The sequence below is a fragment of the Elephas maximus genome, chromosome 4 (genome assembly GCF_024166365.1).
Source record: "Elephas maximus indicus isolate mEleMax1 chromosome 4, mEleMax1 primary haplotype, whole genome shotgun sequence".
In the NCBI taxonomy this organism is placed as follows: domain Eukaryota; kingdom Metazoa; phylum Chordata; class Mammalia; order Proboscidea; family Elephantidae; genus Elephas; species Elephas maximus.
In genome coordinates, this window is record NC_064822.1 from 131,569,009 (window position 1) to 131,596,821 (window position 27,813).

A 27,813-nucleotide genomic window follows, 5' to 3' on the forward strand; every position below is an offset into this window, starting at 1 on the left:
AGTCCCAAGAGCCGGAGGTCAGACGACCAGGAGGTAGCCACAGGATCCAGAGTGAGCAAAAAAGCCAGAATGTTTGCTTATATTCAGATGCAGGCCACACCCCCAAAGTCCCTTTTAACTGATTGACTACTCACAGGAGATTCAGTCATGGGAGTGATCACACATAAATACTGAGAATCATGGCCCAGCCAAGTTGACACACAATCTTAGCCATTGCAGCATGTTAACAGTAGAACTCTTCACTATGTTAAGATAATTCACAAGAAAATATTATTAGGGGTTTGTTTTTGTTTTAACCTCCTTTCTAGATGTTTAGTACTACAGTGTCTACATCAATAGCTTCATAATGAAACTTGGAGTTTTGTTATAATCATCCTAATTCCTTGAAGGATTAAATTTTATTCACTGTATTTAGAAAGTACTTTAAAAATGTTAGTTCTTTTGGAACACAGTTTTTTATTTTGTTTTGTTTTTTTAATTCATTTCTACTTATCTGAAGGCCTCCTTGGATAATAATAAGGAAAAAGACTACTGGTGTAATAGTCTTTTTCCTTTTAAGAGTAATTTTATTCTAAAATTAATGTAACTTTAATACAATCAGTCTTGTAGAGACTGACTTGTCTCACATACCTATAGTCAGTCAGTCCATTCTCATTCTTCAACTAAAGTGATCTTTTGGCATACACAAATATTTGATTCCAGTAGCCCTGGCTTACCATTTGTTGTTAGCAGCCATTGAGTTGGCTCCTGACTCTAGTGACCACAGGAGCAATGGAGTGAAATGCCTTGTCTGTTGTGACCCATAGGGTTTTTATTGGCTGATTTTTGGAAGTGGATTGTCAGATCTTTCTTACTATTCCATCTTACTCAGGAAGCTCCACTGAAACCTGTTCAGCATCATAGCAACACACAGTCCTTGTTGACAGACAGGTGGTTTCTGCACATGAGGTTCATTGGCTGGAAATTGAACCTGAGTCTCCTGCATGGAAGGCAAGAATTCTACCGCTGAGCCCTGGATGCCCTCAAACCAGTTACCTTCAAGTCAGTTCTGACCCGTGGCGACCCCATGTGTGTGTTCAGAGTAGAACTGTGCTCCACCGGGTTTTCAGTGGCTGATTTTTCAGAAGTAGATTGCCAGGTACCTCTGGGTGAGTGTGAACCACAACCTTTGGGTTAGTAGCTGCCTTAGTCATCTAGTGCTGCTACAACAGAAATACCACAAGTAGATGACTTTAACAAAGAGAAATTTGTTTTCTCACAGTCTGGTGAGAAGTCCAGATTCTGCTAGAAGTCCAAATTCAGGGCATTGGCACCAGGGGAAGGTTTTCTGTGTTGGCTCTGAACGAAGTTCCTTGTCATCAATCTTCCTTTGGTCTGGGAGCATCTCAGCACAGGAACTTCAGGTCCAAAGGACGTGCTGTACTCCCGGCACTGCTTTCTTGGTGGTATGAGGTCCCCCGTGTCTCCCTGCTCACTTCTTTCTTCTGTATCTCAAAAGAGTTTGGCTTAAGACACTGTCTAATGTTGTAGATCTGATCCATATAACTGCCACTAATCCATCTCATTACATCATAGTGATAGGATTTACAACACTTGGGGAAATTACATCAGATGACAAAAGGTAGACGGTCATACAATACTGGGAATCATGACTAGCCAGGTTGACAGATATTTTGGGGAGACACAATTCAATCCATTACAGCAGCCTGGCATGTTAACTGGTTGCACTACTGGGGACTCCCTGCTTACCATTGTTCACCGCTAAATAAGGCCCTTCTTTTATTTTTTGCTCTTGATTGCTTCTCCCTTTCTGAAGCTTACAGTTCAGAAGAAGATAGAAGTTAAACTATTAGTTGCATTTTTAGGAGTCAATGTAAGTTAAGAGTTAAAAATGGGGACTCTGTAGCAGCAGATTGTCTGGGTTCAAATCCCATCTCTTCTACTTAACACATGGGCAAGTTACCTAAGTTCTTTTGTTCTCAGTTCTCCCATTTACAAAATATAGTACTTGTTGCTACCTAATTTTTTTTTAATAGAATTATCATGAGGATTCTATATGTAAATGAATTTAAAGTTTTTAGAACATTGCCTGCAAATAGTAAGTGCTCATAAAAGTTATTATTATTGTATAATTATAGTTACGATAAAGTATTTTCGCTGACTGTATAAAACAAGAGTCCTAAGTTAGTGTGAAAGTTTGAAAGAAGGAAGAATGAGAGAAAGGTAATTCTAAGTAGAGGAATCAGCATATTCAAAGGCCCTGGCATGCAAAAGAGCTTGATGTGGCAAGAGTTTAGTGGTGGCAGAAGACCTGTGGAGATGAAACTATAGAGGTTACATAGAGTCTTCAAGCCTTATTGTTGATTTGGGGAGCTGCTGAAGAGTTTCAATCAGCAGGGCCATGAAAATAAATACATACTTTAAAAAATCACTTTGGCTAACATGGGAGAGTAGACTTGAGGCGAGTTAGAGTGGATGTTGGAACGCCTTGTACTGGAAGGTGACTAGGAAAGACATGGATGATTTCAGTAAATATTTAGAGTTAGTTTGATAAACTTGGGTTTGGATTGTTGAAGGCTGCGGAGGTTAGGGATGGTATTTTTCACAGACGAAGTGACGTTTTTCAGGGATTACCATGTACAGAAACAGCTGCAAATAAAATTAGGCTGAAGTATAAGGTTCGTGTTGGTTTAAGATAATTATGTAACTAGTTATGTTGAGGCTAAAATCTTAGGAATCTTGGTCTGTATTACCTAGATAGGGGATGTTAAGAGAGAGGTGTGGGAGCATGAGAGTGATAAGATCAGTGTAGCCGTTATTAATATGGGGCCATAATAAATTGATAGTAGAGGGAGGTCTGACTTAGTTCATCACCTAGAATTTTGTACCTGGTTCCCCTGCTTGTATTCCTTCCCTCTTAATCTGGCCTTGAAGCCCCATCACCAGTTACCTTCCTTCCAGACGCCCTTTGTGATGGCTAAATTGAAAGTTGTATTGTTTCCTGAGCTTTCCCTCTCTTCTGAGCATTTGTACACACTCTTATGTCAAAGTTGCTGTCTGTTTCATCCAAATGTACTTCTACTTTTTTATACTAAAGCCTTTCAGTCATTTGCCCTCAGCCAGTTAGATGTTCACTAATTTATGTTCCAGAAGCACTAATACAGATTTTCATATTGTAATTGCTTATTTACAGTTTTGTCTTCTAGCTAGACTGTGAACTTATTCAAAACTGAGACCGATAACTTTTTCAGCTTTTGTTTTCATTAGCCCAATTCTTGGCACATTTCACATAGTAAGCCCTCAATCTGTTTGTTGAAAAGTAAAGGGAGACCAGTCAGGAGACTACTAAAACTAGTCCAGGGTTTCAACTAAGATGGGGATAAGAAGAATGGCAAAACAGACAGAAGTGAAAGCCACTGTGAAAGAGGGATAGAACTTGATGGATGTGCAGAACAAAGGAAGACAAAGTAACTTGGGAAGTCAGTTTTAAATATAGCACTTTAAAATATGCTGCTGGAACTTTGAGTGTGAGACTAAGACTGGAGATAGATTTAAACCAACCTACGTTTGTTTATTATCCAGGAAGGACCACCCTGCCATGGGATGTATTTATGTTCCCTGGTAACAGGATTCCATACCAGGCCCAGCATTTGCCGACATGATAGTGAATAAAAGGATCCATGGCAGTGCAGTGGTTAAGTGCTGGGCTGCTAACCGAAAAGTCAGCAGTTTGAACCCACCAGCTGCTGCATGGGAGAAGGATGTGGCAGTCTACTTATGTAAAAGATTATAGCCTTGAAGGATCCCTGGTGATGCAGTGCTTAAGAGCTATGGCTGCTAACCAAAAGGTTGGCAGTTTGAATTCACCAGCCATTCCTTGGAAACCCTGTGGGGCAGTTCTACCCTGTCCTACAAGGTCGCTAAATGTCGGAACCGACTTGACGGCACAGGGTTTTTGTTTTTTTATAACCTTGAAAAACCTATAGGGCAGTTGTATTCTGTCCTATAGGATCACTGTGAGTTGGAATCGACTCAACGGTAATGGGCTTTTCTAATCAATAAAAGGTTTCAGAGTAAGTTTCTCTCCAGAGGCCTGATATCTTCCTCCTGGTGGTGTAGTGGTTAAGAGCCATATCTGCTAACCAAAAAAGGTCAGCAGTTCGAATCCACCAGGCGCTCCTTGGAAACTGTCTAGGGCAGCTCTGCTCTGCCCTGTAAGGTGACTATGAGTTGAAATCGACTCGATGGCAACGGGTTTGGGTTTTTGTTTGTTTGTTTTCTTTGGATATGGTCTGAGTCTATTTTTTATTCTTTCCCATTTATCTTTATGCTTTTTAACATATAGGATATAAATATTTATATGTAAATATATATTTATTTTCAAGTTCCATTTATACAGTGACTTAGTTTTATTTCCTTGACCATTTAAAAAGCTCTGGGCATTTTTTGCTTTGTCTCTTAGCCCTTCTGTTCTCTAATTGCCATTCATCCCACCTGGATCAGGAGCCACTTTATCAGTCCTCTCTGAAGTTGTTGGTTGGTGAATTATCTCAAGTTTGGTGCTTTACAAATTATTTTCCTGTGATTATTCTGGGTTCCTACATTTGGCTTTGAAATTCTTTGTTTAACTATTTAGAATGGCATATCTTAGGAATTTATAACTAGTTCAAACTAAATAACGAAGGAAAAGTTATACCGGGAAAACTCAGCCCACTCAGTGCTTCCATTCTTCCTACCAGATTAATTTTCCTCTCTCTTCTACTTCATTCTGAGGCTAGCGTTTTTTTGTTTCTTTGTTTTGTTTTGTTTTGTTTGGGTGGGGTGGTCAGGCTGATAGGTAGAGCATTAGTGTAAGATAACTTGTCTACTTAAAAAAAATATGCATTGCTTTTAATAAAATCAGAGGAAGAATAAAATGTCTTGATTAAATGTTTTAGATCTGTGTTCAAAACAAACTTTAAGTAACATTACTTTTGATATATACATATGTCATATTCTTTCTTATTGAGTCTTTATATCCATCTCTTCTTGTCCTTTATAACATTTGCTATGAATCAGAATCTAGAGAGAGGATGGTTAATTAGCAAAGCAGATGTAAGCCCACAATGTGTGCTTGAAAAAAACTGAAACATTGTACCTACCAAAGGTTCAAAGTTAAATTTTATATGTAATGTAAAATGAGGTATGATTTTACTTTTAAACTAGGCTGTTGGGTCGATTCTGAATCGTAGCAACCATATAGGACAGAGTAGAACTGCGCCATACAGTTTCTAAGGAGCACCTTTTGGTTAGCAGCTGTAGCTCTTAACCACTATGCCACAAGGGTTTTGTTACTTCAGGAGAGTATTGACATATCTTCTTTGAAATTGATACCTTTTCATAACCCAACATCCATTCATTATTGCATTCTGTCAGCTTTCCCTCAAAGTATATCCTTTATCCAACCACTTCTCACCACCTCTACCACTACCACCATAGTCTGAGTCACTATGACCTCTCATCTAAATTACTGTACCTAGTTTTTATCCATTCCTATTTATATTTTTTGTATATTATATAGCCTCCTAATCTGTTTCCTTGTTCTACTTTTGTCCCCTCTGTAGTACATTCTTCACAGAGTAGCAAGAATCATTTTTTTTAAATATATGTCCAAATTATGTCACTCTTAAACTGCTCCCACACCTGCTATTAACTTCCCATCATACAAAGAATAAAATCCAGAGTCTTTCCTCTGGCCTGTAAGATGCTACATGTCTTGGCCCCCACCAGTATCTCTGACTTCAGTTCCTACCATTCTCCACTTAGCTCATGCTGCTTGTGCCATACCACTAAGGGTCTTTCTGTCCCATCTGTACTGAGTCTCTTCCTCCAGGTTTTTGCCTAATTGGTTCCCTTATTTCTCTGCTTAATTATCATCTCCCCAGTTATACTTCTCTGGCTATTTTAAAATGCCCTCCTACTCCATTCCATTATTCTATATGGAATAAAGGACAGCCCTTTAAAATTACATAAATCTGGCTTTATGAAAACTTTGTACATTGTCATTTTTCTGATTTTGCCATGGGTCAGAGAATTCTTTGTCTCATTCTAGCACCCATTACTGGACTACAAGTTGCATCTGGGGAGAGATTACACTCTTACCTCTCTTCTTTGCTTACATCATGTAAAAATAATCAGTATTTTTACTGATGTGTAAATAACTTCATTATTTAGTTTCTGTGGTGAAGCACACAAACCAAAGATGAAGTTCTGCATATTTTCTCTCTGTCTCTCTGTCTCTCTCATACACACACACACGCACACACACACACAATACAAACTATAACCTTTGGGCAAATCTGGTATTGATGGAAGAAGAACATTCTGTGTTTTCCTCTGTCCTCAGGCATTTCACATGCTTAGTTTTACTTTCAAAACTCTAAAACACCTTTGCATGGTATTAAAGCCTCTCTTTTTTTCCCTATACAGTTACTTTTGATTTTAGAATTCTTGTTTATAATTGATTTTGATGATAATGTTATAGAAGAATTGTCAAAGAACTCACTTTGTGTTCGAGTTGATTTATGTGTGTAAAATTTGATGATAGATGCTCTAGTAGTCACTTGAAATTTTATTGAATTATGTAAGTTCCATGCCATTTTTCCACATTTATTCTTTGTTAGAATTAGAACTCACTAGTAAAGGGACATAAAGGGAACTAAATATACCCTTAAATTTTGAAAAACAAACTTAAAATATAATATGTAATGAGTCTTAATTTACAGATTGTAAAATCCTTTTTTGACACTGTTTCTTTTCTGAAATATAGTTCATTAAAAAAAAAGAAAACTTGTTCTAGTAGGGACTACTCTGGGGATTGATGAATAGGCATGTAGGATGGTCGTCCCTGAAATTATATTCAGAATTATAGAATAGCTTTCATAAAATTCACCAGGGAGTCCACTGCACAAACAATATTAAGTACTTATGTTTTACTAAATTAATAGACTATTTAAAAATATCTTCCTGTGTTTCAAACCTACAGAAATTACTGGTCCAAAGATACAAAGCAAAATAGTTGTTTAACTGTCCTCAAACTATTGTTCATATCTAACTGAATAGCTTTTTCTCAGACTTCAACAGGAGGGGTTGTTAAATACTTGTGCTTTCTACACATTTAACAGAATTTAAAATATAAAACATTTATTTAACAGCATGGTGCTTTCAACAAACTTACACATAATATTTGGCCCTTAAAATCTGTAACACGTCTGTTCACCTTAGCTACTGATAAACAGTAATAACTAGTGTTTCATTTTGAAATGATAGATACATAGGGAAATTCGCTACTTACTTAGAGTTGAAGAAAGCATTCTTAGTCATGAATGTACAAGACAGATACCAAATAGTCGAGGGGAAATTGTCCCCAAAATTGGGCCTATGAAAAAAGTTAGTCACCTTTTATTCAAGTCCTTGAAAATCTCTCATATCATGGGCATTTCATTTTACCTTGAATTACACAGTAGTGTTAGGGAGAGGAAGACACATTGACCTTAAATAACCTCAGTCAGTTGCTAGTTTTGAAAACTTTAGAGGTCATGTTAAAAGAAGGACAGATAAAAGTTATCCTTAAAAAAAAAAAAAAACCATTGCTGTGGAGTCAATTCCGACTCATAGCAACCCTATAGTAGTAATTTATCTTGATGTGGCCTCAAAATTGCTAGTGGTGGATGTTATAAAGAGCTAAAAAGCAATAGAGTTAAGTAGTGAAATTATTGAGATCATATATTTACACCAGTATCATGAATGAAACAGCTTTCCTACTGTTAAGTTGAGTGAGTACTTGTGGCTTGAAATAAAATTTCCAATATGGTAATATAACCCTATTCCGAAAATGCTGTATCTCAGTTAACTTATAAGTGAAGAAAATTTGCTCTGGAAAACAAATAATTTAAAAAGTTGATCTAGTGATGACAAAGACACTAAATTTGAAGATGAGTGTGAAGATTTTGAGTAATTAGCCCCAAACATAGTTTTTTAAAATGTTTACGTTAGAAAGTTACGTTTAGGGTGGCCAGTTTTCAAGAGTAAGTAATACTTAGTTCTTTAAAAGTAAGTGGAACTGTTGCACGAGGTGGGCTTTAAGATTCTTCTCTTACTTTCAAGGCCTGGAAATTAATGAATGCTGTGTTGTTATAATCAGATTTTATCACATGCCCCATTAGCCCTTAGTTTTTCTGTTTCTATATCTTTCCAGTGCTTCCTTCATTTTTGTTTTTCCACACAGAAACAAGGTTAAGTTGGATATTCGCCAAAATATTACACTTGATAAAAGTAATATTTTTGTTTAGGTGACAAACAGCATGTTTGGTGCTTCAAGAAAGAAGTTCGTAGAGGGGGTCGACAGTGACTACCATGACGAAAACATGTACTACAGCCAATCTTCTATGTTTCCACATCGGTCAGAAAAAGATGTAAGTTAATCAATTACACTGTATTTACTCAGCGTTGTATGTCTGTTTTGGGTTTCTGAAAAGCTGCATATGACCTGCAGAGTACTGTCTTTGAGTACCATTTTGGTCATAGTGACTGTTTTAGGCATAGTGCTAGGCCCTAAGGATATAAAGATAAGGAGCTTACATTCTCATGGGAGAAACAGAACTGTACCTATGATTGTCAAGTTGGGATATGGTAATACTGTAGGACATACTGAAAGATATGGGGTAGACATGGTACAACTTCTGGGTCATCAGTTTTTTCTTTTTCAGTTGGAGAAGTAACTTGTTATTTTTGAATTAAAACAAACAGATACAGAGTATAAAGCAGATTTGAACACATTTAAAGATGAGACTTCAGTAAACTTTATCCTGTTTATTTTTTTTAATTTTCTAGCTGTAATCCTAAACTTCAGGCAGAACGCCTCTCCGAGCTATTAGGGATGCTGCAGTAAAAAAATTATTAAAGAAGTGTATTCAGAATATGAAGACAATGTATTATTAAAATGTGAATTAGTGTTTTGAAAGGCTAATAGTTCTTAGAAGTCCCTGGGTGTCACAAACGGTTAAGCACTTGACTAGCCAAAAGGTTGGCAGTTTGAGCCCACCCAGAGGCACCTTGAAAGACAGGCCTGGTGATCTGCTTCTGAGAGATCACAGCCATTGCAAACGCTATGGAGCAGTCCTACGCTGCACACGTGGAGTTGCCACAAGCCAGAATCTACTTGACGGCAACTAATAACAACAACAACAGTAGTTCAGTAATCCCATTAGAATTAAAAGGATTTAGAACACAGCCAGGTCATAATTAGCAAATTTATAAAATATTTCAAAATGAATTCAGTTGTTACCATTATCAAGTTACTTTAAATTATACCTCATACGCTGTAGTCAAGCCAGTTGCATCCTTAAACTTTGTACCTGCCCAACTTTTTTTCCTTTCAAACCTTTGTAACATTACTGTTCCTAATTCCCCTAGCTTTTGTAACAGTTTACTCTAGCTATTAACCTAATGAGATTCTTACTGATGCTTAAAGCACTTATGAAGTTCTAAAATATGTAACAAATGCCCTTATTTTGTTTAGAATTGATATTTCTTTAGTTCTTAAGCCTTTTAAAAAATTTTACAAATTAACTTAACCTAGGTTTACTTTTTTTTTTTTTTTTTTTCCTGTTTAGAGGCTCACCTACCCCTCTTTTAATTTGAAATTTATATCATTTGGCAACAAATTATCAATTGCATTGTTAGGGCTCTCTTCAAATTATGTGTGGTGGCTTTCTTTATAATTAGTGTGCAGCCTAATAGCTGATGGAATTGTGTCATTTAATCAATTTGCGTTTATCTTACTGTGCTTTTAGCTATTTGACATAAATTATAATTGAATTATTCTTTATGCATATTTATTTGTTTAACTGTTGATCTTGTAGGTAAAGAATTTGCGGTGTTTTTCTGATAACATCACTGCAGAAACTACAAAACTAATTGTGTGTGTGTGTGTATGAAGGAATATGTATTGCTGTGATTGTATTGTGAATATTAAGTTTGATATAAAAATTATAGTGGAACACTTTTGATAAAAAGTATTCTGATTAGGAAGATATGAAACTTTCAGACTGAAATCTGAAAGTATGTGTAGGGCATGAATGACAGAGATGCAGTCTATCTTCTGGTAAGTAGAAATACTGCACGCCTGAGGTTTTTTTTTTTTTTATCAAAATCATTATATACACTCACACATACATACATACATCTGTTGGTTACATTCAGATCTAGTTATTTGTCACAGAAATAGCACAGAATGATTTGCTCCACAAAACCTTTTTTTTTTTTTTCCAGTATATAAAGAAGATACTATGGCATTAAAAAAAAAAAAAAAAGGCACAGAATGATTTGCTCCACAAAACCTTTTTTTTTTTTTTCCAGTATATAAAGAAGATACTATGGCATTAAAAAAAAAAATGGCATTAGGGATTAAGAATTCAGACCCTAAAGCAATACAGATCTATGTTTTAATCCTGGCTTTGCCTAACTTCTCTAAGCCTTAGATTCTTTGTCCATAAAATGGAAATAGTAGCTGCTGCTGTTGCTGAAATGTTTTTCTTGTTATAAATAACACAAGGGAATTATTGAACTTTAGAAAATTTAGATGGATTTGAGAAGAAAAATTACCCATAATCTTGTCAGTGATAACTTATTCCTAACACTTTGAATTTATAGTTAAAATATTTTGTCTTTATGTAATAAAATACAGGTATACATGTTAATATTTAAATCCTCTAAGGATATTTTGGCATATTTTCCTTCAAAAAGTTTGTGCCAATTTTTACTCTAATCAGCAGCATCCGTACTGTCAAGAACACTAGCTATTACCTTTAAACCTTTGCCAAGAGATAAAAAAAAAAGCTTAGTTGTTTTAATGTACATACATTAAAACATCACTAATTTTATATACACACACAGTTAGTGATATGTCTTTTCCATGTATTTATTGGCCATTTGTATTTCTTTTTTATGGGTTACCCATTTTTATGCCACCTTGTGTTTCTCTTTTTGAAACAGTAAGCCTTGTTTTTGTTAGTATTCTCTGTATGTTGTTATTAGTAACCCCTTGTTTGTTACAAAAATTTTCTGTTTTTTCGCTTTAAATTTGGTTTATGGTACCTGAATATACACATATTTATAATTTATATTGAATGTGATCTGTTAGTCTTTGTGTGTGTGTGTGTGGTTTCTGTTTTTGAGATCGTGCTTAGTAGAAAGACCTTTCCCAACTATAGGTTAATTAACTATTTTATCTCTGTTTTCTTCTGGTAATTTTATGTTTCATTCTTCACATGTAATTTACATCCAGTAGAAATGGCTTAAGGTGTGAATTGTATGGTGACAATTTTTTTTTCCCCCATGAGATTATCCTGTTGCCCCAATATCATTTATGGCTTAGACCAGGGGACAAAAATTTTTCCATAAAGGGCCAGATAGTAAATATTTTAGGCTTTGTAGGTCAATCAAGGGGAGAAATCAAGGATATTATGTGGATATTTATATAATCACTGAAAATGTTAAAAGCATTCTTAGTTCACCTACCCTACAAAAACAGGCAGTATATTCACTTTGGTCTGCAGGCTGTGTGTTGTTTGACTACCCTTGAGTTAGATGATTCGTTCTTGGCTAATCCCTCCCTTAATATATACTAATGTCAGTGTATTCTTGGGCTTGTTTATGAACTGTTTTGTTGTTTATCATTCTGATTTGATGTCAGAACTACATTTTAAATTACTGAGCTTTATAGACAATTTTAACATCCTAGATAAAGATCTTTCTCATTTCTCATTATTCTTTATAAAAATGTTTTTGACTATTGCACATTTATACCAATATTGACATAATGACTCTTCTGAAGAATGTCTTTTTTTTTTCTTATTCTTTCTGCCTTTTTAATAAGTAGAGTTTGTAGTTGATGTTTTCATATTGGTTTTTACTGATATGTAGAATACTTTGTGTGTGTGTTTATTTTATAAGCAACTGCCTTATGAACCAAACCTATTGCCATCGAGTCAATTCCAACTTTTAGTGACCCTGTAGGACAGAGTAGAACTGCCCCGTAGGGCTTCTAAGGAGCAGCTGGTGCATTCAAACTGAAGACCGTTTGGTTAGCAGCCAAGCTCCTAACAGTTCACCAACAGCAGTTTGAATCCACCAGGCATTCCTTAGAAACCTTATGGGGCAGGTCTTCTCTGTCCTATAGGGCTATGAGTTGGAATTGACTCTCAACTGCAATGGGTTGTTACCATATCGAACATTTATTAGTTCTTATTGGAAATGTGGACTCTGGGAATCCTACTATCTTGTTCATATCCCAGCTATAAGATTTACTTGCCCTTGAGTAAGTTAGTCTGTGTGTCATATTTTTTCTCATTTGTAAACTAGGAATAATAATACAGTAAAACCTGTGAAAGCCGGAACCTGTGTAAGGCGGAAATCTGTCAGCGTAGGAAAACACAAATATTTTCCACTAATAGAGAGCATAGAAAAGTGGTAAGATTACACTTTGTCAAAGGTGGAACACTTACGAGACTCGGAAAAACAAGGCAGTCACATCGAAATCTGGCTCTCACAGCTTTCACTGTATGTGACTCCTGGGTGGTTGTAAAGGTTGAGTATTTATGTGTAAACTTTAGAAAATGTTAGGGTTAAATGTAAATAAGTCAGAATACAAAGACATGGAATTAAATGTTAAATCTTTTGATGGGAACTTTCTAAAACCTCTTAAACTTGTTTGTGTATGTATAATCTTCAAACTCAGTATGTTAAAGACAAAAGCGTAGGTATAAAAACCCATAAACCTACTGCCCTTGAGTTAGCTCTGACTCATAGTACCCTATAGGACAGAGTAGAGCTGCCCCATAGGGTGTACTAGGCTGTGGTCTTTATGGAAGCAGACTGCCACATCTGCTGCTGGATTGGCTGGTGAGTTCGAATCACGGGCCTTTCAGTTAGCAACTGAGTGCTTAACCAGTGTGCCACCAGGGCTTCTTCTAAGTATAAAAGAGAATTACACAATGATATATCTATAAAAATAATTATAAAATGTTTAATAGTAATCATTAAAACTGTGAGAAAATACTATTTCATTCCTGTCAATTAGCAAGGATTTTCTTTAGTGAAAGAGAATAGCCTGCATTGAAGTGACTGCTGTGGGAATGTAATTAGTAAGATGTTGTAGAAAAGAGTTTAGCAATACATATTAAAAGCATTTAAAACGTGAACATTCCTTCAGTCAGTCATATGCTGTTCTATAAATTTGTACATTGGCTCTAACCTAAAAGTCAGGTAGTGTAATATGAAAGTGTTCATTACCATTACTTTTTAAAAGTAAAAAAATCTTAATCTTAAGTGTTCAATACTGAGGAATTGATTACAGTGAATATTTCTGCATGTATTATTATGCTATTTTTTAAATGTTCCTTTTGAAAACTTAAGAATATTTTAGTCAGAATTACTTGAAATACCCAGTAAATTCATAGTTAGTTGATTATCTGATTCATAAAGTACCAGAACCTGAGACTTATTGGCTTGTATTTTTCTGCCTGCCCCTTTTCTCTTTTGATGTTTTTAATGTATGTATTATTTTCTTATAGTCTTCTTTTTGTGCCTGCTTGCTAGAATTCATTCTGATTTCACTCTTTAACCATATGTTTTTAATTTTGAAATAGTCTTTAAATTTTGTCTAGATCTCGAACAGTGTGTATGTATGTGTATGTATGCATATGTGCAGATACACAGACATGCTTTCTTTCCCCTTTTCTCTCTTTTTTGTGGTAGATATGATATAGTCAAAAATCACATTTACTTTTTTATGTTTCTTCCTGGAATAATAACATAATGCTAGGAATCGTATCATGGTCTTACCTTTAAGTATATTGTACAATGAATTGTTAAAGAACATTTTAAAATTTGAATTTTTTTTTTTTAATAGCTTTTGTGGTCAGAAATTTTTATTTAGCAAAGTTCTGTTACATTTTAAACCCATTTATTCTAATGTAGGAAGTAATTTCCTGACCAAGCTGCTTTAAATGTTTCTTAAAATAGGTTTTGTAATTGAAGGTACATTCATTGGAGGGAGTGATTGTGAGAGGTAATCGCTACTAGGAAGCATGAGCGAGTAGTTCAGTAGTTGTGGAGAGTTGGCAGTAGCCATTAAGTTTTTCAAATGTACATTTTTTAAAACAAGAATGTTTTGACAGTTTTTTTTTTTGTTTGTTTATTGACCTTAGAATTGTATCTAGTAGCAGTGGAGGTAATTTTAAAAATACAGTTGTTTCAAATTTGTTGATTTTTCTTAACATTCTGTATACTAAAGAATTAGGGAGTGTTTCAGAGCCCTGGTGGTACAGTGGTTAAGAGCTTGGCTGTCTGAATCTACCAGCTGCTCTTTGGAAACCCTGTGGGGCAGTTCTACTCTGTCCTATAGGGTTGCTATGAGTTGGAATCAACTCGATGGCAACGGGTTTGGTTTTTGATTTGGTTTTTGATTTGGTTTTGGTGGGTCAGGGAAATAAGTGGAATCACATTACTATTTCTTGTAGTTGGCTTCCTGGTTCAGAATCGACTTGACGGTAGTGGGTTTGGTTTGGACATTGTTGTTAGACCACAGTGTGTATTAAAGATTTCTTGAATGATGGGGAAAATATATAATTGTTGGTTTTAGGCTGAGAACACAGTAACCTAGTTGTTGGTCTCAGCATTCTACTGATTATGTGACATTTAATTTTTTTTTTTTTTAACCCATGTCTTGCCACTAAGAACACAAGTTCTACTCCTTATTTTTCCTGGGATTTGTGAAAATAAATGTCTTTCTTTAGTTTCTTGGGCCAAAAGTTATATAAATTTAGAGTATTATTTAATAAATTCCTCAGAGGCGGAATCCCCCTCTGATTGTCTGCTGTTAGTGAAGTCTTACATTCAGAGGAAGATTAGATTATTAGCAGCTACTGCTACCATTTATTGAGCACCTACTATGTGCCATATCTTATCTCGTTTAATCTTCACTTTAACTTTCTGAGGTAGGTGGTGTTACTTCCGTCTCAGGGAAGGAAACTGAGGCTCTGTGGTCCCATAGGTAAGTTGCAGAGCCAGGATTCAGTCCAAATTTTTCTGACTCCAAAGTTGGGTCCTTTCTTCTTATGCTGCATTCCCTACTGTGGTGTATTTCTAGATCCAAAGTTCTGTATTTTTCTAAGAAATTCACCTTTTTATTAACTTTCAGCTTTTAAAAAATTTCAGTGTTCTCTCGTCTGTTAACTGTAGCCATTACTCTGCTGGGTACATTTCTTGTGCATTTTCTTTGCTCTTGTAAATAGCATTTTTGTCTTAGTCACATTCCTTCATTGTGTGTTAAATCCATTTTTAGCAATCATTTATTACATGAACCATGTCTTCAGAGTATATCATTAGGGATAGATTTTATATGAAATCATACATTTGCATTTTGGCATTTTGAGACAGTCACTTATCTTTCTGTATAGCTAATTGATTAATGCTTATTTTACATGGATGTTTTGAAGGCTGTAAATTGAACTACTTTTATGTTCCTCTAAAACTGTTCTTAGTCCAAATACTTTGCCAAGGGAGCCCTCCCACCTCCCCATATCTTCATACAGTCTTTTCCTCCCATACGTACTCCCCCAGGACTGAGAGGGCTGATAACTTGGCATGTGTATAACTTCTTTGTTAGTGTATAACCTTTATGAAAAAAAAAAAAATGTTGCTGTCAAGTCAATTCCGACTTATAGCGACCGCATGGGAAAGAGTAGAACTGCCCCCGTGGAGTTTCCAAGGAGTGCCTGTTGGATTCAAACTGCCAACCTTTGGTTAGCAGCTGTAGCTCCGCCAGGGTTAAAGTATACTATAAAATGTCTGTTCTTTAGATTTAAGTGTTCAATAAATATATACATTTCTGGGAAAGGTAAAGTTTTGAGTGATCCATTCTAAAATGTTTACATTGTGGATCATTCAAAGTCATGTACTCATGTTGGCCAACATTTTATATTTGAAGCCTTTAGAAACAGCTATACTCTTACTTTCATTTATGGTTTATGGTTTATAATGATAACAGAAAATTATGATTCTTAAACCTTTTACTTTTTGTCACCAACTAAAGCCTCATTACAGTTTGGAAATGAATCTTCAATGTGTTAATGAAAGAATTACAGTTATGTGGTAACCGTAATGACTGTAGTACCTAATTGAAGGACTTGATCAGGCGTAAAATGCCTATTAACTTGATCTGTTGGATTGTATTTGATAGAGTATATAGTTTGAATGTTAGTTTAATTGTCTATATCATATACCCCCTGGATTTGAAAATGAATATTTATAAGGTTTGATACTTTTTATAGAAAATACTGTGTTATAAATACTTATGTTTTTAGAGTAACTCAGACCTACCTCAGGACCATCAACAGTTAAAACTATTTTATTAAAAATTTAGTCCACTTCAGAATAATTAAAACAACTTAGAATTTTGACATGAAAATAGCATAAATGTGTATTATGAGACCTTCATTGTTTTAATGTTTCTCTTCTTGCTTTTCCCAAAGTGATCAATGTCGGCATGATTCTTCTTCATTGAAAACCACAGACTGACCTCTTATAGTTCCCTGTCTGGTGATCTCCCACACCCACGTAACCCCCTTTCCTTATTGCCCCAGCCAGTTAAACTGGACACCAAATACTATTGCCTCTATCACCAAATGCCTCTCCTTTCTAATCCCACTTGTGCTGTTTTAGTTCTGTATCTCACCCTTTCCCTTTTCCAACCATTTCTGCTACTAGAATTTTCTTCCCAAAGCCCAGTTTGTGTCACTTCCCTGCTAGATATTTTTTTCTCTTTTTTGTCGTAGTTGGTAGCCATTTCTGTATAATATTCAAGAAAACCCTTTACAGTCTTGTCCTGACATACTCTTTATCCCCTAAAAGGCATAGGGGTGAGCCCTGTCCCCTTCCCCCAATTACTGTATTATCCAGTTACCACTATTTTATATTTGATTTCCTAATCATGTCATTAACTTTTATTATACTTACACTCACTACATAGTCTTAGCCTGAAAAAACTCTTATTTGTATCCACATCAATGTAATCCTAATACCTCATCCTTGTTCAGAATTATCTTCCTCTAGTGATGCTTTATACTCCCTTTAGAGCATCTACCATCCTGCATCTGTGGTTATAATTTGTTATATAATTCCTTTGCTTCCCCCACCATATTATAAGCCTTTTGATAACATGCTTATAATGTCTTATTTAAGGGTTTTTTGATGGTTTTCTAATATAGACAGGGAATACACGTACACACATTTTGGTTTACTCAGCTTAAGTATCCACTTTGTATATAGCACTGCTATGCTTAGTGCTAATCTCTATGAGGAAATATGACATTGAATATACCAGTTTCATTAGTATAACACGCCTTACAAAGACTTTATATTCTACTAGGAAAAAAAGACATTGATGCAAAAAATTCAAAGGCATTATGCAACAAATACCATGAAATTCACATCAACAGTGTAGTTTACATGCCATGTCTAAGCATTTTTCTAAATATTTTTGACTTGTCTTTTGCTTTTTGTGTCATCTTTCAATTTATTATGTAGTCGTATGTTTATTGGGTAGGTTTTCCTACCTATTTGATATACATCATTTGTGTATAATAATCAGGAAATATTCTTATAAAGTACAAAATTTTTCTTTTTAAGCATTTCTCAATTTTAGTAAGCTGAATTCAGAATTTAGCTTAATATTATTTACATATCAAGTAATTTCACTTAAAAATTTGTAGAGGTTGACTTTGAGATAGCCTTCATGTTTTTGTTAGCCTAGTGTTTTTTTTTTAAGTGAGGTAGTGGTGCTGCTACAGTTTTCATTCAGTGTAACTTTAAAAACCCCTATAGTAACCAAAAATTAAGGAACATGGAATTTATTATGTAACATTTGTTTTGTTTTTGTGAAGAGTGAACAGTGTAGGATCAAATCTTACATGTTATAGTATGACATATAGATGGTAACATGTGTACAATGCTATGTGTACTTTCTTTATGCTCTAATATAATTAATTTGTTTCTAGATGCTGGCATCACCATCTACATCAGGTCAGCTGTCTCAGTTTGGGGCAAGTTTATACGGGCAACAAAGTAAGAATTTTGCATTTATTCTGGTATACTTTATTTAAAGAGAAAAATACCTAACTATGAAATAAAAAGCAGCCAGTGCTTCCCATGTGGGTTTATCCTAGGATTTAAAAGGAAAGATTTAATTTTCAAAGTTTCCTTATTTATGTAGCAAAATGTCATTATTTCAGACCTTAACTAAACCAAATTTGCTTTTATTGGATATAGGACAGTTTGAAATCTGTTTCTACATCTTTTGTATTTTTATGTCCTTGGTAGTATTTTTGAAGAAGCATTTGCCAATCAATTAAAAGTAGATATGCTCTATGTTTTCAGTTAGAGGAAGTTAAAGGTTTTTGATTGGTTGGTTGGTTAGGTTGTTTGTGTTTTGGGACGATTGATGAATGTAAGACCATTGCTTAGCAACAGTTTGTGAAATATTCTCTTTGTTTTAGCAGATATTTCTTCTTTTGTTTTAGCTCAGTCTAGGTATAGAATCTAGATTTTTTTGACTCACAGCCAGTACTTTCTCCATTACACAAGGTTCTATTTAAGTATTGTAATACTTTTAAAGTACTTAGCCCAGTGCCTGGCGCATAGTAAGCTCTCAATAAATTTGTTATTATTATTACATAAAATTTTTATAAAACTCCAAATCATAAAAAAATTTTCATTTTTTTAAAATAAATTTTCCGAATTATTATATATTAATAAAGTTTTACATCTCTGGTGTCATTTATGTGGTGGAGGAGTAAAAATGTTATAAGTTCCCATCAGAGATTATAGAATAATGGACTAACTGGAAGAGACAATCTGATGGTTGACAGTTTTAACCAGCTTCAAATAAAAATTAGTTATTTTATTTGGAACTCTTTCCCATTGTAATAAAAAGCAAAAATTTGATAGGTATCAGAATAGTTTGTCATACCACTTTATCCTTCAAATTCATTTTGAAGTTTAGTATGGGGAAGAAACTTACTTTGTAGATAATCATAGTTTCCATCTACTTTTCTCTGTCTTTTGTGACTTTCCTCTTTTGCATGGAACACAATTTTGTTAATACAGATTTAGTAAATAAAATTTACTAATTGCTTATTAATATTAGCAATTTTCCCTTGGTTATGCAGAAAAACAAGCATTTTTAAAAATTTTATTACATTAAAAAAAGTGTTATTTATCCTCAGATGTTTATTTTAGTTATTAAGGGAATATTATCAGCTAGTAGTTTGTTCCATTTAGCTTGTGTTCTAGCATGGACTTCCAGCTTTCTGGTAACCGTTATCATGGAAGTATCTAGCTATTTAAAGTTACAGTTTATTTCTGTAGAGAAGCTGCAAAGTCCACAGTTTATCACAGCAGAAATTAAATATGGAATGGAGAAAAATTGTATTTGAGAAACTAAGGTTATTTCATAATTGGAATGGCAGTGGTTTCATAATATAATTCACTGTGTGGATTTTTAAAAACAAAAAGAAAAAACTTGCTAATCTAATTTTTTTAAACCTGTAAATGTGAAATTGTAATTGAGATAAGATAGAAAATATATTGGGTTTAAAATAAAGTTACCTCATTTGAATGAGAGGTACTTATTGACATGTGCAACTCATTATGTTGGTTCTTAACGATAAAAGAAAACCCTGGTGCATAGTGGTTAAGAGCTACTGCCTGCAGTTTGAATCCACCAGTCACTCCTTGGGAACCCTACAGGGCAGTTCTACTCTCTCCGATAGGGTTGCTATGAGTCAAAATCGGCTTGATGGTAACGGGTTGTTTGTTTGTTTGTTTTAAAGATAAAAAAATAATAATAAATTAGCAAATTACTTTCATTAGAAAAAGTATTTTTAAGGCACTTATTAATTCAAAAAAGCCATATATGACAGAAGTACTTCCTTTTGGAGCTCAGTATATAAAATGGCTATATAGCAGTCTCTGGGTAGCACAAGCACTTAAATGCTCAACTGCTAACTGAAAGATTGGCATCTCGAACCCATCCAGAGGCACATCTGAAGACAGGCCTGGCAGTCTGCTTCTGAAAGGTCACGGGCTTGAAAATCCTAAGGAGCACAGTTCTGCTGTGTATACACGAAGTCACCCGGAGTTGGAATTGACTCAACAGCAACTAACAACAATACTCCTGTAGCATCAGTGAAGCAACATTTTGAACATTGGACCTAAGACCAGCTGGAACTTAAATGTTTCCAGAGTACAATTATTCATATCCAGAGTATAGCTCTAGAAACTGCAACTAGTGGAAAAAAAAAAAAACAGAGCCTGGATTGCCTGTCTTCTTCCAGTAGGATAGGCCCAAATGGGCCAAATTAAAGAGGTCGTTTAGCTAGTAGTCTGAATAAACACCTTGTCTGAGAAGACACAAGCTTATAATATGGGGCTTTAAGGTCAAGGTTTCAATAGCACAGGCAAGTCAGAATGATAAAACTTGAAGGACCAACTTTAAGGAATGATGGGGGATAGCAGGAATAGGTAGGTTTGAGTACATCAGAGGTGTTATTCTTATGACAGGTTGTCTTTATCTAGGGCATTGAGATTGAAATAACAAAGTTCTTTTTTCCTCCCAGATGCATTGAGTACCACCATTAACTGTTATTCAGATTGGCAAAATTCAATAGGAATTTATGCCCTCAAAATGTGAGATCTGCTACGCGTTGTATGTTCTTGATGGTTGGAAATAAAGGTGGAGGAGATTGGGAAGGAAGAGTGCCCTCTCCAAAACGGAGACTCTGCTGAGATTGAACGAGGCAGGCAATGGCTACAGAACTCCTACATTTTTTTGCTTATTTGGGTGAAAATGATTGTGCAGTGCATTAGGGTACCCAGAAAATGCTGGACTAGAGGCTTGTATAACCTTTGTATCCAAATGCACAAGTAACATCTCATTCAGGAGTTTATGTGAATACTGTTCATCAGATGATACCTCTAGAAGCCAGTAACTGTGGCCTGGTATTCAAGTTGCGTGATGTTCTCTGTCTTTTTTTAGTGTCTGCATAATATTTTAAACATACCTTATAAGTTTGAAGACCCCTGGGCTCCCAAAGCTGCCTACTAGATTGGAATAAACAGGGAGCCAGGAATTAAGTTCTCCTGGATATTCAGCGCATTCAAATTGAGTGGTGGTGTAGGGTCGCTGTGAGTCAGAATCGACTCGACGGCAGTGGGTTTTTTGGGTATAGGTGGAGTAAGGAGCCCTAGTGGTACAGCGGCTAAGTGCTTGGCTGCTAACCAGAAGGTTGGCAATTCAAACCCACTAGCCGCTGCATGGGAGAAAGATATGGCAGTCTGGTTCCATAAAGATTACAGCCTTGGGAACCATACGGGACAGTTCTATTCTGTCCTGTAGGGTCGCTGTGAGTCAGAATTGACTCGATAGCAACAGGTTTGGTTTTTTGGTTGTCTTTTTTTTTTTTTTTTTTTTAATAGTTGGAGTGACTTTTTCTTATTTATCAACAGGATTTAGAGTCTTGGAGGATAGAAAAAAAAAAGAATACTACTGTTTATTGAGTGTTTCCTGTATACTTACCTTATAGGCTCATAGGTTAGCTAGTCGTCTGGATGATTCCGTTATACACATTTGTATCTGAATTCTCAGAGGACCTGGGCTTCTAGATTGGAAAGGAAATAAGCCTTTTTGTTACCTGGACTTCTGGCTTTGAGAGCAGTGATATAGTCCCATGCTTTCAACAGACATCCTTTCTGCTTTGAAAACAACGTGTGTGAAGGATGGAGTCCCTGGGTGGTGCAAATGATAAGCATGCTCAGCTGCTCACTGAGAAGGTTGGAGTTTTGAGTCCACCCGGAGGCTCCTTGGAAGAAAGTCCTGGTGATCTAAGTCTGAAAAATCAGCCATTGAAAACGCTGTCGAGCACAGTTCTACTCCGACACATGTGGGATCTGCATGAATTGTAACCGGTTCAACGGCAACTGGTTTTATGTGAAGTCTACTTGCTTTGTGGGGAGTCAGAGCATCAGTTGGGGGGGGGGGTGCTGCTATTGTCAGTGTAGATAGATGAGTGGCAAATTTTGTTAGCTTCAGGAAATTGTTGGACTGTATAACAGACAATTAGTAGCTATATACCAGATGCTGTGGAGGTTCTTGCTTTCAAAGAGCATGTGGTATATTTGGGGAGGACAAGACATTATATGTAATATATTAAATAACGGCCTACGATGCCTAATACATCGGTTAAAAGGTATCATGTATCAAGTGGTATGGACATTCTTTTAGGACTTTGGGAGAAAAGCACAGTCTTGGTGATACCAAAATAAATAAATAAGCCAAACCTATTACCATGTAGTCAGTTTGGACTCAAAGCAGCCCTATAGGACAGAGTAGAACTGCCCCACAAGATTTCCAAGGCTATAAATCGTTCCGGAAGCAGACTGCCACATCTTCTCGTGGAAAGCAGCTGGTGGATTTGAACTGCCAACCTTCTGGTTAGCAGCCAAAGCTCAAGCACTGCACCGCCAGGGCTCATAGTGGTACAGGACAGCTTCAAAAAAGGAGATAGGAATTTAAGTTACTTTTTAAGTGCCTACTATATATATTGTGCCGTGCTAGATACTGCAGAAGTGTGATAGAAGAGATCATTCTCTATTGCACTGTCTCTGTACAGTGTACTTGCCTGAGCAGCTATGGTATTACTGCATTTATTACACGTCTTCATTGTCTTTGTAGCCTCAGTGCCCTGTAAATGGCAGGCACTCGTTAAATGTTTGAATGCATGATAAGCAAAATATAACAAGTACACAAATTACTTTATTACAGAAGAAGAGTAAGAAGTGCAGAGTTTTCTGGATATTTCATGGGAGTAATCACATTTCTTGGAGAATGATTTGAAAAGGATTCACAGAGGAGGTCATGTTTGAGATTGGCCGTAACTGGGGTGTAGATTTGGGAGTTGATCTAGCTAATCAAGACAGGAGAAGGTTATTAGGCTGTTACTTGGTTTCAGCCAAGGGGTGCAGTCTTGACATTTCTGAGATCTCAAGATCTTTGTCACTTTCAGTGTACAACAACACTACTATAGTGTAAAGCTTTCCCCCATAAAGAATCTTTTCTGGTGAAAACCGTGAATTCATCAGACTACTTCATTTTACATTCACCTCAGGACCACTGTTGGGTGTCTTTGAGTAGGCATGTTTCACAAAAACAAAATAAAGCAAAAAACTAATATTTGAATATTTAGTATGTGTCAGATGCTGTTTTAAGTACATTATATGAATTAACTCATTTAATTATCCTTATTGCATAAATGAAGAAATAACCCAGAGAAGTTCAGGAACTTGCCCAAGGTTATATAGTAGTAAGTAGTAGAGCCAGGATTATATTTCTTTTTTCTGATCCCAGACCCATTCTACCCACAATTCTGAGTTAGCAGTCCCTCCTGTGTGTACCCCAACTATATATACTGCATGTAAGCACCTCAGTCGTAGCATATATATATATATATACTTTTATATTTCTGTAGAGCAGGAGAAGGGAAAATATTCTAGGTGGGAATAATGATAGTAAGTAAAGGTACAGGGCAGATTGGGGGGTTCAAGTGGGGAAAGAAGAAAGATTTTAAGTCATACAGGCAGTGTGTAGCAGGATTTCTATTGGAGTGGGTAAAACGTTAAGATTACAGATAGCTTTTGGGCCCTGACAGAGAATTTTAAAGACTAAACTGTGTTTGGATTTTGATAGAATAGTGGCTCTCAACCCTGATTGTGCCTGTAGAAACACCTACAGGGCTTTTAAAATTCCACTGCATAACAATTGCCCAGACCCAGACTAACTACATTCAGATATCTGGGAATGGGACCTAGACATGAGTATTTCTTATTTCTTTAAAGTTCTTTAGATGGTGTAAAAAGTAACAACTGTAAGCAAAGGAAAGCGAGTGATTGGTTGAAAAAGGGTGTTGAAATAGGAGTCAAGAAATTGGACCATTATCTTTATTTTTCATTACCCCTGACCTTGAGCAAGTCATTTAATATCTGGCTTTAGTTCTTCATCTGTAACTTTGTTCGGATGATCTTTTCTCTCTCTAAAATCCTTTGATTTTAATGAAGTGAATTGCATGATAAAATAATTTCTCAGGGAAGGTTAATCAGCTAAGTGTAAGACAGATTGAAGATGAGATGTAGGGTAAAGCAGTGTTTAGGACTATTGTCCTACATTAGTGTGGACAGGACAGTTAAGTCCTAGAGGGATCTAGTTGCTTTAGGAATGGAAAAACAAACATTTGGAGCCCTCTTGCATCAATTACAGATTTTTTTTTTTTTTCTTAGTAAAGATTCAAAGGGCTTCATTTAAGTATGAGTATTCAGGGATTTGGTTGCTGTGATTGAATTTTTTTTTTTTATCTCTAACAAAAAGTTGAATAAAGGATGGCACGTCTTGCCATAACTATTTAAAGATGTGCTTTTAATCAGTTTGTATGGTGAAAATAATTCATGGGATCATTTCTTAGATCATATTCTTTTGGGTTTCTGAAAAATTATCAGTAGAGAATCTAATTCATTCTTTGATTGTTTAGCACCCTGCCAAATAAGAGGAATCTTTTTAGAATATACTCAGATTTTCTTAGTAATACTGTATTTTTCTTTATCATCAATTTATCAAATTGAAAGGAAAATTTGATTTGGAAGTATAACCTTTTAAAGTGTTTTTGTTGTTGTTGTTCCTTTATTCGTTTTCTGTGTAAAGGGGTTAAATACTGTCTCTATAGGATTGCTGTAAGGAGAAACTTCGATGAAGTAGCATCATTCTGCTACTCTGCCAGTCAAGGCACCTACCCATACACAAGCTGGTGCATACAGAGTAACATTTTTGTTCCCGCATGTTTTAGTCTTTGGTGCCAGAAACCTCTGTGAGTTTTTTTTTTTTTTTTTTTTTTAGCTTGCATGTTGTCTTCTTGATACAATGTTTTGGAAGTAATTTGCTGTGATTGTTTCTATTTATACTGGTAAAAGATTAAATTTCTCTTCCCCTTTTCCTACCCACTTGTAGTAGTGTGACTCAAGTAACTCAAATTTTATGACTTAGTATATTTTGTTTTCTAAAAATAAGTCCTTGTGTGTTCTTGTTTAGTGCTATTAATTCTGTTTTAAAGAAATTCAGTTTTTTCAATTAAATTTAAAATAGATGGATTAAAAGTATTGAAGGTTGATGATCCAGTTTAAAATAATGCACTCCTTTTTGATCTTCTCACGGCTAGTTCAACAAGTCTTTTGGATTTTATTAGCTTTTTTGTTTGTTTTTTAAATCAAAAGGTTAAGATAAAAGTAAACAATAATCTTTAATTTTCTTTATTCCATACAGCCTTCCTCTTAGCACTATGAATTAAGTATGCCAATCCCTAATTGAGTAAATATAGTCTTATCCATTTTTGTTTCCTTTTCAAAAGCTTTTTGCTAATGTTCAGATTATCTCCAGTCTCTAAAATATTTCTGAAATTGTTAAGTTTCATGATACGATATAGAATAATACGTATGGAGGATTGAAGTGGACAAATCTCAATGAGTCTTTTGTAGGGCTTGTGGATTATTAGAACAGGCCAAAGGGTACTCGATTTTTGGAAAGTATATGTTTGTTTATAGTGATGCAGTTATCACCCATTGCAGTCGAGTCGATTGAAGCAGGTATAGAGAGGGTAAAAATGGAATGGAGAAGTAAAACTAGAGGAAAGAAAACTGGCAGCTACGGAGAAGAGAAAGAAAATGGAGGGAAGGAAGAGAACAAGAACTGATGAAGAGAAGGAAAGTATGAAAAAGAAAACTGAAGAAAATAGATAAGACATTTTGCAATTTTGGGGGCACTTACAGGGTACTATTCGAGTGTTGTATTGGGCTTCCATAATGCTATCTTTAAGAACACTAGGAGTTAGATCTAAATTCTAGTCCTGGTTCTTTGCGTCACTTTGGAGAAGTCAGCTTATCTGAGGCTCAGATTCCTCATCTGTAAAATGTGGACATTGGACTAAGTGATCTTTATGGTCCATTCTGGCTGTAAAATTGTATTATTTTTCTTTGTGGTCAGTGACTGTGAGAAACACATTCCTGTGGGAAATTTGCAGCTATAGCTGACTTTAGGACAGCATGTTTGGGGGGTAGGATGTAAGCTCCATGAGGGTAGGAGCCTTTTCTTTCGTGTTCACAGCAGTTAGTACAGTGCTTGGCACATAGTAGGCACTCAATAAATGTTTGAATGAGTGAAGTGAAAGGTATCACATGGGTGGTATCTTACGGAAGCATCTGAAGGGCCTAGGGAAAACCCATGTGCTTGAGCTTAAGGAAAAGACTTACTTCTTCTGAAGAAATCATATGTAGGCTGATTTTAGTCTCTTGTTCTTCCTTACGTAATCCTAGATTCAGAAAACTTGGCTGTAGGTAGGTAGTGGCATTCTCGTGGTCACAGTTTATGTGACTAGACATACAGTGACTAAACCAGTGTTTTTTTAGTTCCCTTCAGATGACTTAAATATAGAACCAAGCTTGGGTCTTCAGTGAACATGAATGAAAAGAATGCACATAGAATGTAGTAGCTATGTTGAATTGGATTCATTGCCTTCACTCAGTTGAGAAGAAAAGTTAGGTTGCAAGCTGAGTTCTAAAGCTGCCAAATTCCAGATGCAGTGAAACCTGTGAGAGCCAGAGCGCAACAAGACTGCCTTGTTTTTCTGGGTCTCTCAAGTTTTCTGCCTTTGACGGGGTGCAGTCTTATGAGAGTTTTCTATCACTCTGTATTAGTGGAAAATATTTGATTTTCTCTTTTCTGACAAGTTTCCACCTTGTACAGGTACCAGGTTTTACTGTACCTGTCAGTGAAATCTTTGTGATCTCCTAATATCCCTAGGTTAGAGAGTGGTGAATTGTTACACCAAGACATTAATGGCATATATATAGTACACCATTTATTTGGAGGTCACAGTTTCAAAATCTTCAGGTCTTTTAACTTCTTGGACCTAAAATTAAACCAAAAAGAAAATAAGTCAGTCTGAAGTCCCTAGGTGTGCAAACGATTAAGTGCTCCACTTCTGTGTAGAGGCTGGCAGTTCAAGTCCACCCAGAGGCACCTCAGAAAAAAGGCTTGGTGATCCACTTCTGAAAAATCAGCCATTGAAAACTCTTATGGAGCACAGTTCTTCTCTGGCCATGAGTTGCAATTAGTTTTTAAAGTCGTCCACTTACTCATTTAGCGCTCACTCTATTTTATAACTTTTGCTTAACCTCCAGTTCAGGATAAGCTAGGTTGACCAATGCTATTCCACAACATACTAGAGAAAGAAAGCATTAAAAGGTGTGGGTCAGGAAAATGAGGAAAGGCGGCATTCATAAATATGTACGTGATGACAACAGGAATGACAGCTAAACATCCTTACATTGAAGGATAAAAATAAACATCTAGAAAATTAGATATCCATAATAATATTCTGGGTTATCGAGACAATAATAATTTATCTTTCATATTATTTGAGCAAAAGGCAAGAAATATTGTTTAACACATTTTTGAAATAAGTTTATCCAATTTGGTTAATATTTTTTATGTTTTGTGTCTGAGTGGTAAATCTTAGCAGCCTTTAAAAATATACCTTTTGAAACATGTCCGTCACCGAGGAGTATTAGATTAATATAGGATCATTATACATTGAAATTTTTTAATGTTTTAATATT

At 35.6% G+C, this 27,813-nt stretch overlaps 1 protein-coding gene across 7 annotated transcripts in view; it reads left to right on the top strand.

Moving 5' to 3' along the window:
• The window catches only part of CNOT2 (CCR4-NOT transcription complex subunit 2), a 158,534-nt gene that overhangs the window by 106,172 nt on the left and 24,549 nt on the right, over positions 1–27,813 (top strand). For all 7 annotated transcript variants that reach the window (XM_049883880.1, XM_049883878.1, XM_049883877.1 and 4 more), the window contains 2 exons: positions 8,331–8,453; positions 18,099–18,165. In XM_049883880.1, the coding sequence (XP_049739837.1) occupies positions 8,331–8,453; positions 18,099–18,165 (190 nt within the window). The remainder of the gene's footprint in view (positions 1–8,330; positions 8,454–18,098; positions 18,166–27,813) is intronic.